The following is a 14,383-nucleotide window of genomic DNA, read 5'->3' as shown; positions in this document are numbered from 1 at the left end:
GTTGTTTTCTTCAGGGCAGTATTCAGCGAGGTGAAACATTCACTGTGTTGGTTTTCAAGACACTACACAGACACTGTTATGATGGTGGCTGCACCATGTGCAGCTAAATGTTACATATCTAAATTATTTACTCTTAAATTCTGTCATAGGAACTCCTAAAACTCATTAAAACTGACATTAAGAGTCACATGTAAAGGTTACAGTAAGAAAGAAAAATAAATTCACCTGTTTAAGTCTTTAGAGTTACCCAACTTTACTGATATCATAAAGGGCATACTGCTGAACATGGGTTTACTGCCATCATGTCATCTCTCTCTTTAACAGTTACAATTGAATTAAAGGCAAGTAGTTTAAATAAAGGACAAAATTTGTTGTAAAACTGGTTAATTTGGCAGTCGAAAGGTAGCAGCAAAATTGCCTCAAGCAAAGGAATTATCTATTTTGTCCTTTTAGTCACATTCAGTGAAAGGTCTTGCATCAGCAGTGATCACTTGCCCTCAAGCTAAACAAATGCAAATTGCAGAAAATACGCATGAACACATACAGTATCGCACTCACACAAACACACAGAAAAAAATGAGAGCTTTTGTAACCAGAAAGGAGCTGCAGGGATTAGACTATTTGAGGAAGCACATTGACATTCTCTCTCTCCTTGTGGCATATGAAGAAATCAATAGTTATTGCAGATGCATTTTCCACCTGTAGGAGAACATTTAGACAATAGGCTTTATCCTGCATGAAGCACAGCAAGAAACAATAAATGTCAGGTTAAGGTGCATGGGAGGAAGGATCCACTACCTCCATCATGTACTACTGAGCACCTATGTGCAGATTGCAGCCCTGCACATGTATGTAACAGTGTGTAAGCTGTGCAAGGTAAATGAAAATATGTCTTGTAAATGTCACAAGATGGCATCCACGATAAAAAAGCAGGGTGTCGTACAATAATTTCTTTATCTGCTCCTTTCATTCTCATATCTGCCATAAAAATATGGATTTAGAGATGGAAAATGGTTTTGTTCAATTTGTCTTGAAACTGAAGTAAACAAATGAGGTTTATCTGTTTTAGGTTTTTTGTAATCATGACAAACATGTTCACAAGGGAGCTTTAAAGGATGGTACCTTTAAACAGCGCTAGGTTAAGTCTTTTCAGACTTTATTAGGCTAGCAGTCTCATGGGTCTAGCTTCTCATTTTCTGCAGAAGCCAGATTGATCATTCCATATTACTCAAACAACATCAAACACAGCAACCAGATTTAATGAAATATTACACTGCATCTCTATAGGAAACCATACACCATTACCCTTTTTATTTTAGTGTTCACCATACACACATGGGACTAAAGTGTACAAATACATAACATACAGTATATGTAGTTTAATGTTTAAAGAGACAAAAAAGTCCATCTACTCATGATCTAACCTGTTTCTGAGTTCAGCGTGAGCCTACAATTATAATACTGACTTTTATCTCCTCATCTCCTTCTAATCCCTATGGAAAGCCCAAAAAGTCAACCTTAGTGTCTCTAATTTCAGACACTTAATGAGATTTTTAATTGGTGACCTTTGGAGAATGATTTCATACCACAGCTCATGAGAGCACTCAATGGGAGCCAACAAGAACCACTACAGTCCTAACACCAGGATCCTTCAGAACACCCTCTCAAAAGATTCATATGTATTTTATTTTTGACCCACTTGGAAACAAAATGTATAATCACTTCATGCATGTAGCTCTGTGAACTAAGACCTAAACTACATATGTATATATATATATATATATATATGTGTGTGTGTGTGTGTGTGTGAAGTATATATATATATACTGTATGGAGACAGAAAATGAAAACAAAACAGATTGAAACACAGCCACATTACAAACTCCTGTTGCTGCACCTGATGTCTGATGACAAAACTGGCTATTGCAATTTGCGACACTGTGTCAGAGACTCAATGGACTGTGGATCAAAAAAGGCTTGAAAATTAGTTGCCTCAGTTTCTTACCGTGGTGAGATATCACAGCCCTGCTGCATGAAGGCTCCTAGTGAAAACCAAAGGGAGTTGAAGATGCCAAACTCATTGGTCTGTTCTGGACTCTGCTGGTTGGTATTCTGCTGCGTTGGTGTCTGGCCCTGCTGCACCCCATTGGAAGCTGCTGCTTGTGTAGGAGTCTGCGGCTCACCCCCCTCTTCGTAGTCCTCAGCATGCCACTCGTACGGGCTGAATCGACTCACAAGGAAGAGGACAACGCTGACGCCAATGTAGGCAAACACAATGCACATCCAGATTTCATAAGCCAGCGGGTCCAAGAATGAAAAAACGCCAGGTTTGGATTTGGTTGGTTTCTTGATCATGATGGAAATACCAAGAGACATGAATGGCTTGGAGAAGTCTATCACCTCTTCACGGACAAGGGTTATAGTGAGTGGAGCCACAGCCAAATCTGCTTTCTGAAGAAAAAGTACAAATACACAAAGGCATGTAAGCAGGGTTTCACAGTTCCATTTATCTACACTTTCTTTTGTCTTTTATGCTCTGCCTGAGAACCTATAACAAATGCCCCTCTATTAAACATCTGATGCTTAATGCAGGAAAGACTTCTAAAACAAGAGAAAAAAAATAAAACAGCTTCATGGCCTATTCAGATATCATACTGTTAGGCTTTCGCTTAACAGTTTTAAAGAATGACCTTTAGCAGTTGCTTTTCCCAGCCTTTTCCAGAAATCAGAGGACTGTGACCACAACAGCAGCAACAAAAATCTTCATACTAAAGACTATTGAGATTGTCCCTGGGTGTCCATTTTGCATGTAAATATAGCTAAATCAAAGCACAGGTAATGATGTCTGACAATGCAGCAGATTAAGAGGAGCAGTTTGGAAATGTTTTAAAACTGACTAGCAGATTAAGATGTAGTTTAAATGGCACACTTTTCATTTGCAATTTAGAATTTCCTTTTTGCTAGATAACAAAGTAACGGTAAATAAGAACAGCTTTATTGGAAATTTTGCAGTTTGAAGATAAAGTACATGTGGGAACAGAGTCAGGGACAAAATAAAATGTAAAAAAGGCTGACAAAAGTCTGAATATAAATGGATTTGGTGATTTTTTGTAGCAAGATTCACAATTGTTGACAACACTGGACTGCAATCTAATGGCGCATTTATCCAACACATTATTTGCTGTTACTGCAGATGAAGGCCCACATTACCTGTTTGATCTTGTTTCATTTCAGCTCAATGTGGGAATCTACTGTGCTCTTTTACTTAAATCTGTTTTACATGTCTGTATATTTATGTCTGTTCTGCATCATTTATATACGTCTCCACTCCACACTGTATGTGCTCTGCTACATTTCTTCTCTTGCTCACAAGGAATGGTGACTCTGGACCCATTAGTTATCTTTTTTAGATTATTGAAACACATTACACAACACATTATAGGTATTTGAAACAGGGCATCTTTACTTAGGAATTCATTTTTGAAACAGCTCTGCTTACTCACCCCATACACCAATTCGCCAACCATGCCATTCCACATCTTGGTTTCAGGATCTCGGGCTCCATACTTGCCATCAGAGACAATTTTCAGTTTGTACTGGTAGCCCACATGCTTGGCTATCTCTGCAGCAAGTTCAACGATGTAGCCCTCATACTTATCATTCCCCACAAGTTGCTCATGGTTCTTTTTCAGCATCACATATGGAGACTCCTGTTGAATATAGGACAACCAGAATCAGCAATTTTCTTTTTAACTTTAGTCAGTCTAAAATAAATACTTTTCAGAAAAAAAGTTGAAAAATCATGCTGTTGTAACTGGTGAGGCCGTTAGTTTGATGTTTGATGTTTTATTCATAACTGACAGTTGAGTCTTTGGAAAGAAACAAATTAGAAAGAAAAAGGCAAAAAAAAAAACACAAAAAAACAACATAATTGTTGGCATGAAGCACTACGAAGGAAAGATAATCACCTAAAATTACAAGGTATCATTTTGGCTTTGTTCCCTGAGGAACTATTCAAATACAAAAGGTACCTAAATATGAACATCATGTTTGCATAGCCAAAATGAAAGGAGTTTTGATAATGTGTAGCTTGCAGGCAAGTAATCAGAACAATTCAACATGATTATGAAATCTGAGCCTTTGGATCGGAACTGAAGAGGCACCGGTATATATCTGAGCCATGTAGGTGAAGCTGATGGCATTTTGAAGCCCAGCTGACTTCAGTACCAAGGCCAGGCTGTTCGCTTGTCATATCAACATTGTACATTTTACACTGATGAACTCGCCATATAAAATTACAGATGATATGACACCTGGGGTCCTGTTTTATTTCATGCAAGATGTTATTTCAAACTGATTCCCAGTCAGTTCAGTTTGGACTTCCCACCAGCATTTGTAAAACTATAATTCCCACAAAGGTGTTGTTTTTTTAAACTAAATATATGCTGAACTGTTCAAATCCTGCCATCTTGTTACATAGAGTATTGAGTTTCCTCAATTTATTACAGTCATGTGTGCTCTCAGGCTACTTATGGCTGATATGAAGGTAATCATTGCACACTAGCAGACAAATAGCAAGCCAGGGAGACAGTGGACAGAAAGGTCTGGTGTGCAGTGCTTTCACAGGACATAGCAGACCACACTCACACACAAATACACATGCACAGAGAAACAGGGTAAGGCGAACAGACATCCCCCCAGGACATATACTCATTGACCTTGAACAACTTCACCAAGATCCACTGTAACTCAACCATGTGAAATACATGAAACTTTGACATACAGAATATCAAACTATAAAAACTAAACTTTGATATTCTGTATGTCAAGTTTAATTTCTACAGTGTTATCCAATGAAAATATATACTAAAATACTTGCAGAAATGTGAAGGGTGTACTCACTTTTGTGAAATACTGTACATATATATATATATATATATATACAGTGTTGGGGGTAACACGTTACAGTAATGATGTTGCTTCTTTGGGTAATGAAGTAAAGTAGTGCATTACACTTAAAATACCGCTAACAAAATTACTTTACTGGACCACAGTAACATGTTTTTCTGCGTTACTTGAGCCGTGTTTGCCTATGTGTAAAGTTCTGATCTGTTTTAAGTGGTGCACGCATGCTGCCGTCGGTGTGTGTGTGCATGCCTGGGCACATTGCCATAGAGATCGATTTGCGTGACGTAGCTGATTGTGCACAAACCAAGGAAAATGAAAAATGCAGCTGGAGACGGAGACAGGGGCTGTGTCCGAATGTCCACCCTACTCCTTCGCCCCTCGTTCACTACATAGGGCTGCACTATATAGCACACTACATAGTGCACTCATTCTCTTGGCGATTCGGACACGAAGCTGCCTATTTTTTTGTCGCCACAAACCACGTGACTACCGCCGTCACCACAGCAAACACAAACTGCGTCAAGATGTCATTCCAAATCCAATCCAAAGTTGTGTGTAAATATTTTTATTTTTATTCCCTATGTTGTATTTTATTCTTTGTTTGCTTATAGGTAATTTCGCGCAGCTCAATTTTTTCGCCTCCTTGCGTCATGTTGAGCTTCTGCCCGCAATGCATTGTGGTCTATATTGACCCGTCTAGTGACCATCGATTCGCACTACTTTTCAAGATGCATTGTGGGTCATTTTGAGTGCCCTAATTTTTTCTCGCTGGATATTCAGACACTCTGACAAAATGGCGTGACCCCCTACATAGGGCCCTATGTAGGGAGTAGGGTGCATTCGGACACAGCCAGGGGCTTTTGGTCAGTGGTGATATTTGCATTATTTTCCAGTTTCAGTCCAAACTTGTGGCAAAAGATCCTGCTCGCCGGTCAGTGGAAGGAGTCATTCAGCAGCCGACCCGCCTAAACAAGTTAAGCTTTTTTCAACATTTCCTGGAGCGCAGCAGCCGGTAAGACAGAAATGAACAAGCTAGTTGCAGAGTTAATTGTAAAAGCCATGCTCCCCCTGTCGACTTTTGAATTGCCCAGGTTTAGAAAAATACTTGATAAAATGATAGTGAGACAAGTGTGCCCATTTCTTCCCTCAGACAGGCATATTGCTCTTGTGGTTTTAAAGCCATTTTGTTAACAATATATAGTAAACACTGCAGACAGGCAGTGATGATTCGGCTATAATGTTTTTCCATGTTTACACGGTGAATTAATAAATGGTGAAGTAACGTAATATATAGTGACTTTTCAAATGCAGTAACGTGTAAAGTAATTACAATTTACAGAAGTCATGAGTAGCTAGTAACTAATTACTTTTTTAGAGTTTTTAGAGTAACTACCCCAACTATATATATATATGTATATATATATATATATATATATATATATATATATATATAAATAACTATGCTATATTACTATGTAACTTACTATACTCATTGCAGACGTGAGGAAGATGTTGTAAGAACCACATTTACTGTTAAACCAAGAGCAAGACATCTGCCTTCTTTCATCCCAGTTACCTGTTTCTCCATATCTCTCTTTCTTTTCTCCCTTCAATGCATTCAGTAAACCCTGATCTCTGTGCTGCAGTTCTTCTTCTTTATATTTTTGGGCGGTTAGCAAAAACAAATTGGTGCATTACTGCTACCAAGTAGTCTAGAGTATGGACCAGAATATTTCCAAGAGCCCAAGTTGTCAAAACATTAGTTTGTCTGGTACATTTTCCCAATTCCATGTGCCCCCCCCCGTCATGTCCCCTCCCCCCAGGGGGGCCCGCACCACAGTTTGAGAACCACTGGGTTAAAGGACGGAGAAGAAATCACAGACTTCGGCTGACTTCATTGTGTGGAGGGAACTTGTAGGAACTTAGTCATAACAGAAACCAAGACTTTCTCTGTGTTAATTTCTCCCATACACTTCAACCCTTCTCCTTCCTAAAACCATTATTTTTCTCTTTTTCTTTTCTTACTCAGACTTACCAAGATAGTGGTGACTATATAAGTCCTGTTCAGCAATCCATAAGTGTCATTGCTGCCCCTCACGAGGCTGGCTGTAGTCACATACTTTTCATCTTCGTTCCAGTAGCCGACCTAGGACAAGATGAATTTGTCACAAAAAAGTGAACCGCACTTGCTTAACTCTATAAAGTTGAATTATCATAACTGAAGATTAAATCAGCATATTTTACACACTAGACTCTGCACAACAACAGCTAAAAAAGTCAGCTAAAAAAGTAACAACATTAAATAACATTAGGATTCTTTATTTGCTAATGTTGACCATGTCAATGCCAGAAAAAAATTAATAAAAACAAGCAAATTAGTCTTTTTTATTTTTTACCATGAGATGTAGTTGTAAGGTTTGCTGTCATCAGCAAAAAACGGGGAAAGATTAACAACTATAAAGGTTTTATTCTTAACTAGAAAGTAGCTGTTCATTAGCTATCTGCACTTCATTAGTTAGCTGTACTGTAACATTAGTTAGCTGCACTGTAACATTAGTTAGCTGTACTGTATCATTAGTTAGCTGCACTGTAACATTAGTTAGCTGCACTGTAACATTAGTTAGCTGTACTGTATCATTAGTTAGCTGCACTGTAACATTAGTTAGCTGCATTTTAACATTAGTTAGCGAAATGTAACATTAGAAAGCCTTTACTGTACAGACAACTCTCCAATTACATGTCATCAGGGTAAACACATCAAGTGAAGAAAGGAGTATATTTTGTGTAGACAGTTTTTTTCATCAGGATAGTTGAAGTGAAAAAAAAATCCTCTTCATTTACTCAAGAAATAAGTTTATCATGTTTTTTTATTTTGTTGTTTTAAATATTTCTAATAAATACTAATATAAAAAAGGTCCAGGAATATATTTAGTTGGATAGATTGAACGATGATGGAATAATTAAAAGGGACTCCTTGGACTGATAGTGTGTAATATTAATATTAAAAAAAAAAAAAAAAGAGCATTTAAATATATATTTTTTGACTGGTATTTATTTTAAATTTAAAAGCAATTTTGTTGTTGTTGTTGTTTAGTATCAGGAAATTCATCAACTACAAATTTGACATGGATTTTCTTTTATTTACTCTTTGTTTTATTAGTAATCTGTATAAATCCCCACTGTATTACATATCCCACATTCCTTGCTTATCAACAGTGGAATTTCATTGCTGTTTAGAGTGAAAAAAGCAAGATGAATCTTAGTCCTACTTAACAAAATACTCTCTTACTTAAAGAATATGCATGAATAATCAGGTGATCACTCGAGAGCTTCTGTAAAAGGTTAGTCTAACATTTCACTGTTGTTACAAGTAGGTTGCTTAATCCTCGCTTAATTAAACCCTTTTATACTCTAGACAGAGGATCTGTCAGTGTAATTTAAATAATATAATAAATCAGGGCACAGACCTTTCTTGGACCTTTTTTTTTTTTTTTTTGTTGCTATAGTCCTTTCACTTGTGGCACTTCATTTTTTATTGTATAGGTGTCTATATGAAAGCAAACAAATTGAAAAAAAAAAAAAAAAAACTATGTATAAAAGATCTGTCCATTTAGCTATCAGTCTGTTTAACTCTAAACAGGGTTTTAAAATGAGCATTGAGGTTATTCAAACAGTAAATGTGCAAGTTCACTAAAGTTTCTAAATAAGGTCCTTTGGCAAAAATGAGTATCTTAAGCTGTTGCTTCAGGGTTACCTTCTTAGGTCCGGAAGGGGCCAATTCCATAACACTGACGGTGTAGTTGGTTCTGCGGCCTTTCTCATTGAACTGAATGTGACCCGTCAACCCATCAATACGGACCTGTAATAGTGTCAAAGCTAGAGAATAGGTCACTTGCATACTTTAACTCTCTTGACAGATGGATGAATAGTGTAAAGGCTGCTGTGAAGCTTGATAGTCTAGGCCTTTGTTTTAATTTATGTGGTACCACAAAGCATTTGTATGCCATATTTACAATGAAATGCATGTTGAGAATAGCTTGCATGTGTTTGTAGAGTAATCATTTGTGAAATTCCACTGAGCTCAGGTCCATGCGGAGGTGAATGACAGATGGTGTGCGTGTATGTGTACAGTGCAGTGTGTTTGTCTTGGCTGTGTGATGGAATTAATTGAGCGAACATTGCTTCAATCTTCAGTCTGTCCGCAGGCAGATGGCTGGATTGACTCTGAGCAGGCCTCTGCATAGCCACTCTGCAGACAGAGGCGTAGGCTGCATGCCCACATGTGCAGTTGTATTATTCAACCTCAGTATTTTATAGTACTGCTGTACTCAAACAGAGAAATAACATGCATGAGATATAATGAGAAATGTAACAAAAATAATTACCTTTCTTCCTTGATACACATGTATGAGTGTGTCTATGTCTTCATGAGATCATGAAGTCTCACAGCAAGGCCAGCATTACCAATTCTACTGCCAAATATTACATTTCTAAACTCAATTGCTGATGTCATATCCCATGATGATCACAGCTGAGTAATATTGCCAGCAGGTTTTGTTTACTAGCCGTAATGTCACATTTGATACTTGGAAGCTCTCATATGACTTAATGTGAACTTTACACGACAGAATGAGACCTAATTTGTTCAGCCAGCCCCAACTCAAGAGCCGTTAGCCATTGTGCCAGTCAGGAATTTGCGTGTGTATGTGGAGGGGCTGTGTATGCATGTATGTGTGTGCGCGCATTGGCATGTCTCTGTTTATGTGTGCAGACCTGCTGCAAGGCTCTCTGGATATCAATGCCCTGTCCCCAAGGAGCCGGTGGGTTGGCGAGACACTCTCCAGCGTTACCCCGGCGAGAGATATCTATCCTCTGTCTCCTTAAATTCTGGAAGGCCGTGGACATGACTTTCACCCCGTCATATGTTAGAGCACCTGTGTACTGCAGACAGAGAACAAGAGGAACCATTTATGAACTTTCATCAGAATCAAGCCAGAAATCGAGGAGTACACCACTATGACTCAGCCATTTTAACAACACCAAATCTGTAATTAGTCAAATTTAATTTTTAATTTAAAAGGATGTCCATCATGTCAACTTTGCTTCAACTCTTACCTAACTTTTCTTTAACTTTTTGACCCTAGAAACACACAAATGTTTGCAGTGGAAGCAGTTTTAGCTTGCTGGACAGCATAAATCAATAATCATTTAATATAAGAAACCCCAGATCTGAATCAGAAAACTCAGATAGGATCTGTCCCACAAGATTTATTAGAAAAAGATTTTCACAATAGACTGTTCAAAATTGCAAACTAAGCTAAAAAGGGGACAAAGTTTCAAAAGCTGTCTTGCAAAAGGCATAGAAAAGAAAAAACAAAAAAAAACACACAAAACTTTTCATGTTACTTCAAAGATTTGTAATTTCTATGAATATAAATATTCCATTAATGTAAGAAATATTACTTTGAGTCCACTCTTGAGCATTTTGGAGTCTTTGTTATCAAACTCCATCCACTGCTGGACAATACGGCTCACACTCGGCTCGGAGTTGTTGACGAGTTGGAAGCCGGTGATGTTGGCACCGCCTTTCCTCAGGTCTGTCAGGTCTATGTCCAGGAAACCCTGGGACAGACGGCAAGATAGGCACAGGTATAAAATAAAGTAAAAACTTATACACATTACTACAAAAACACATATATAGCTGTAAACCCAATTCTGAAATTGTTTTAAGGCCTAATAAACATGTTGTAATAATTTTTAAATCTAAAAAAAACAATGTATAGTTCACAATACAACAAAGAAAATGGCACCAGGGGTCACAGTAATCTGACCTTTGTCCACCAAAATATAAGAAGTTCATCCATCATGATGTGCTTGATGGTCTTTATTCACAGGAATGGGGATGTGGATGTGAGGTTAAAGCAATATTTCATCTTTGACTACCAAAACAAATCAGTTCATCCTTGAGTCCAAGAGAACATCAGTACCAGATTTGAAGAAATCCTTCAAGGCATTCAAGAAATAGTTCTATCTTGAAAAACTGATGGACAGCGAGATGGATGTAGGAACGGATGAAAAGCCAAAAACATAATGCCTCCAGCCACAGCTATCACCAGCATGGCATAAAAAGCAAAGGCAGACACAAAGACGTGCCATTTAAAGCAAATTCACGCCTATTAGAGATTGTGTCAGTAGAGGACATCTTGTATTATATGGCCATGATCTGTAGTCTGAGCGACACTCTTTCATACCGATTTGGATATTTTGCGCACAGTCCTGTTTGCTCATTTGTCACAGTGATTCCCAACACAGTCTTTACTCTAATAGACCCCTAAAGACAAATACTTGTACTTCACTAACACTTCTTTCTTAAACAGAGGTTACTGTAATTTTCACTTCACTATATTTGTTATAGTACTACACTACAAATTCTATCAAAAAGACTTTTTTGTGTAAAACCAGTCAGTATCTGAAATTTAAATTATAGGCTTGTGAGTGTGTGTGTGTGTGTGTGTATGTGTGTGTGTGTGTGTGGGGGGGGGGGGGGGGGGGGGGGGGGGGGGGGGGGGGGGGGGGGGGGGGGGGGGGGGGGGGGGGGGGGGGGGGGGGGGGGGGGGGGGGGGGGGTTCTCTAAATATTACGTTTGTAATATTCCTTAATGAATTAAATCATTTAAAAACATAGCTGTAAATGATTACATAGACAGTAATTTAACATCCACTCACAATTTTTTTAATGCTTGTGTCACTGAAATCTAATGACATATGTAAAGGATGGTATAAGAGGCGTGAATACACCAGTCGTGATACAATATTATATTTATTCGATGGCTGTCAATATAAAAAAAATCAGCTATTATTTGTTTTGATTTAATTTGATTTAGGAGCAATAAATTAAGCGAGGTGAGTCAATATTACATGCTAATTTAACCATTTATTACATTTACTTTTTTTCATTTTAAATGCATTTTTGTACTGCTTTTGACTTAAGTCACATTTTAACTGCAGGGTCACTCGTTGTCCAAAGTGCAAAATATTTAATGAAAGTGGTGCTTTCTACAAACCTCTTGGATAATACAGTATGAATACAAGGTTGTGTACATTATTGTGTAACCGAACGGTGAACTCAGATTTAAAGATGGCCGTGCCCAGCACCACTGGCAGTCCATTGTTGCCTTTATAAAAATTCTTTCTAATATATTTTGCGTCTGTTAAGTTTTTAGTGTAAACAGCAGCAAGTTGTTGTTATGGAACATTGCGTTGTTAAAGGCGGGCTTGTTCATGAAAAATTGCCTCAGTGTGTAAGGTTTAAACGCATTTTTCCTCTGCCTTTAAAGTTTTGTTGCTGGTCTATAAAGCTCTGAATGGTTCAGGACTAAAATAAACCAGTGACCTTCTGGCCCATTCTAAACCAACCAGACCCCTCAGGTCATCTGGATCTGTTTCTTTTAATTAATAATTAATCATTATCACCAAACTTTTGTTGTTCTAATGTTGCACATTTTTACAATGAGTTTGTGACTTTCGAGTTTTATACGCCATTTGCAGGTGCTCACAAACTGTCTATTTTGAAGGTGTTCATTTTTTCCAAGTTGGAGCAACTGGAATGCCAACTACAATGGCATCACCTACTCTCGACCTCTCGGGATTACAACTGGAACACACTATTATCTCACTGATTGTTTTTATTTACAGGAGTTTAAATCTTCTCAGACCCCCCCCCCCCCCCCCCCCCCCCCCAAAAAAAAAAAAAAAAATGCTGCCATTGAAAAGAAATGAAAAGAAAAGCATGAATGCTTTTGACTAATTTAAATTGGATTTCTGATTGACTTTGCCATGCAGATCTGAGTGGGAGCCAGGGGTAACGTTTAAGTATATTTTGACTAAAATTATTTTGTGTAACTTTGCCTCACAAGTGCATAAGTTAATCACAAAATTAAAAGTCAAATTTTTGGCCAGAGAAGTTCTCCCTTTCAACAGATTTTACTACTGTCTTTCCTGAGGGAAAGAAAATATAAAACGTCTTTCCATGGCAGTAGAACTCCAGAGCTAATCTTTGACAGACTCTGTTCTCATCATTGGCTTCAGTTAACAATGCCAGGGACAAAACTTTTGCAGACTGCGGAGAAAAATGCAACACATGCTTTGCACAAAGTAGAACAAAAAAAGAAAATAGATTTTCTGCAACGCCATCTTCTACTTGTGTCTTTCCCCTGACTATAATGTGGCTGTTTTTCAGAGCGGGAGAAAGACAGAGAGCAAAACATGCAGTTTCAGCCTCTCAGCAATAAAAGCAAAGTTTTGACTGATGAGAAGAAAAGGTGCCTCTCTGCTTTGTCATTGGCTTGCCAGGCTTCTCTCTGACAGCACACAACATTCAGTGTTTTTTTTTCTTCTCTTCTCTGACATGATGTGTTTCATGCAGTTTGAAGCGTTGGCTCTTTTCGTCTATCCCAAACTCTTTCTTGTTTCACTTCCTTTGATCTTCAAATTACATACAGCAAAACAGACAAAGAGAGAGGGCTTATTGTTAACTAGCTTTAAGTTCTCTGAAATAGTTTCACACCTTATTTTTCCAGGGAAAGGTCTGCATGGTACAAAGTGAAGTCTGCCTCTTTGTATCGCCACCTCCTTAATGTACCTGTGTGTTTTTGCAGGTTTCCATATTTCTCAAAAGACAGACTTGTGTCTTTTCTCTGCTCTGTGAAATTAGCTAATGCTGAGCACTGAGCTGAAGAGGTTACTATAGAAACTAGCCTTTGCTAAGCCTGGATGTGGAGGGGTTGTGGCAGTGGGGTGTTTCCTGACATATAATGTTACAACATTTAAGTACTGACTGAAATTCAAGCTATTTCCTGTTCAGATCCAAACACACAGGCAGAATTGACACAATTCTATAAAGCTGCAAAGACAAAGAAAAAAAAATCTCTATATATTTTTTCTATCTATTTTGTACAAGCATGTTAATAGGTCCATTATAAATGAATGCAACCACTTTGCAGATCAGTCGTTCACACCATCTGAGTCTTATCACTTAAAATTAAATCTGGCAAACTGGCCAGACAAGAGAGATTGAGCCAATCTAAAACCCCCGCAGTGAGAAACCGTTGAAGCCAGCAGCTGCATATTAATGTTGTTATTGCCATAGTTTCTGTCAGTCTCAGTTTTGTCTTCATTTGGTTACATTTAGAATGTGCTGCAGTGGTCAATGTACCATTTGCACTTGGACCACGGCAGCAAAGACATCTAATGGATATAGCTTGCATATACTGGATGCCTGACCCTTTTCTGTCACTGTGAGCTTGCAGAGACTTTTGTCTCTGACAGTCGCAGGTCCCCCCGTCTCATGCTTTAGTCTGGTATTTCTGTGACTGTGACAGAGAAAGAATAGCTGAAGTGGAAAATAGAATGAAAAGATGTAAAACTGGATAGTTCCACCCTAATTTATCAGGCATGCACAAGTTTATTAAACTGGT

The 14,383-nt window shown here is 38.1% G+C and overlaps 1 protein-coding gene across 4 annotated transcripts in view; it reads right to left on the bottom strand.

Moving 5' to 3' along the window:
- gria1a (glutamate receptor, ionotropic, AMPA 1a) overlaps window positions 1-14,383 on the bottom strand; it is an 83,107-nt gene that overhangs the window by 34,240 nt on the left and 34,484 nt on the right. For all 4 annotated transcript variants that reach the window (XM_041990481.1, XM_041990482.1, XM_041990483.1 and 1 more), the window contains exons 6-11: window positions 10,372-10,530; window positions 9,682-9,849; window positions 8,663-8,767; window positions 6,944-7,054; window positions 3,504-3,710; window positions 2,006-2,451 (exon numbers count right to left, since the gene is read on the bottom strand). In XM_041990481.1, coding sequence (XP_041846415.1) covers window positions 2,006-2,451; window positions 3,504-3,710; window positions 6,944-7,054; window positions 8,663-8,767; window positions 9,682-9,849; window positions 10,372-10,530 — 1,196 coding nt within the window. The remainder of the gene's footprint in view (window positions 1-2,005; window positions 2,452-3,503; window positions 3,711-6,943; window positions 7,055-8,662; window positions 8,768-9,681; window positions 9,850-10,371; window positions 10,531-14,383) is intronic.

This window comes from Melanotaenia boesemani, chromosome 7 (genome assembly GCF_017639745.1).
Source record: "Melanotaenia boesemani isolate fMelBoe1 chromosome 7, fMelBoe1.pri, whole genome shotgun sequence".
Lineage (NCBI taxonomy): Eukaryota > Metazoa > Chordata > Actinopteri > Atheriniformes > Melanotaeniidae > Melanotaenia > Melanotaenia boesemani.
The sequence above is the reverse complement of the archived record's forward strand: the minus strand, read 5'-3'. Positions and strand labels throughout refer to the sequence as shown.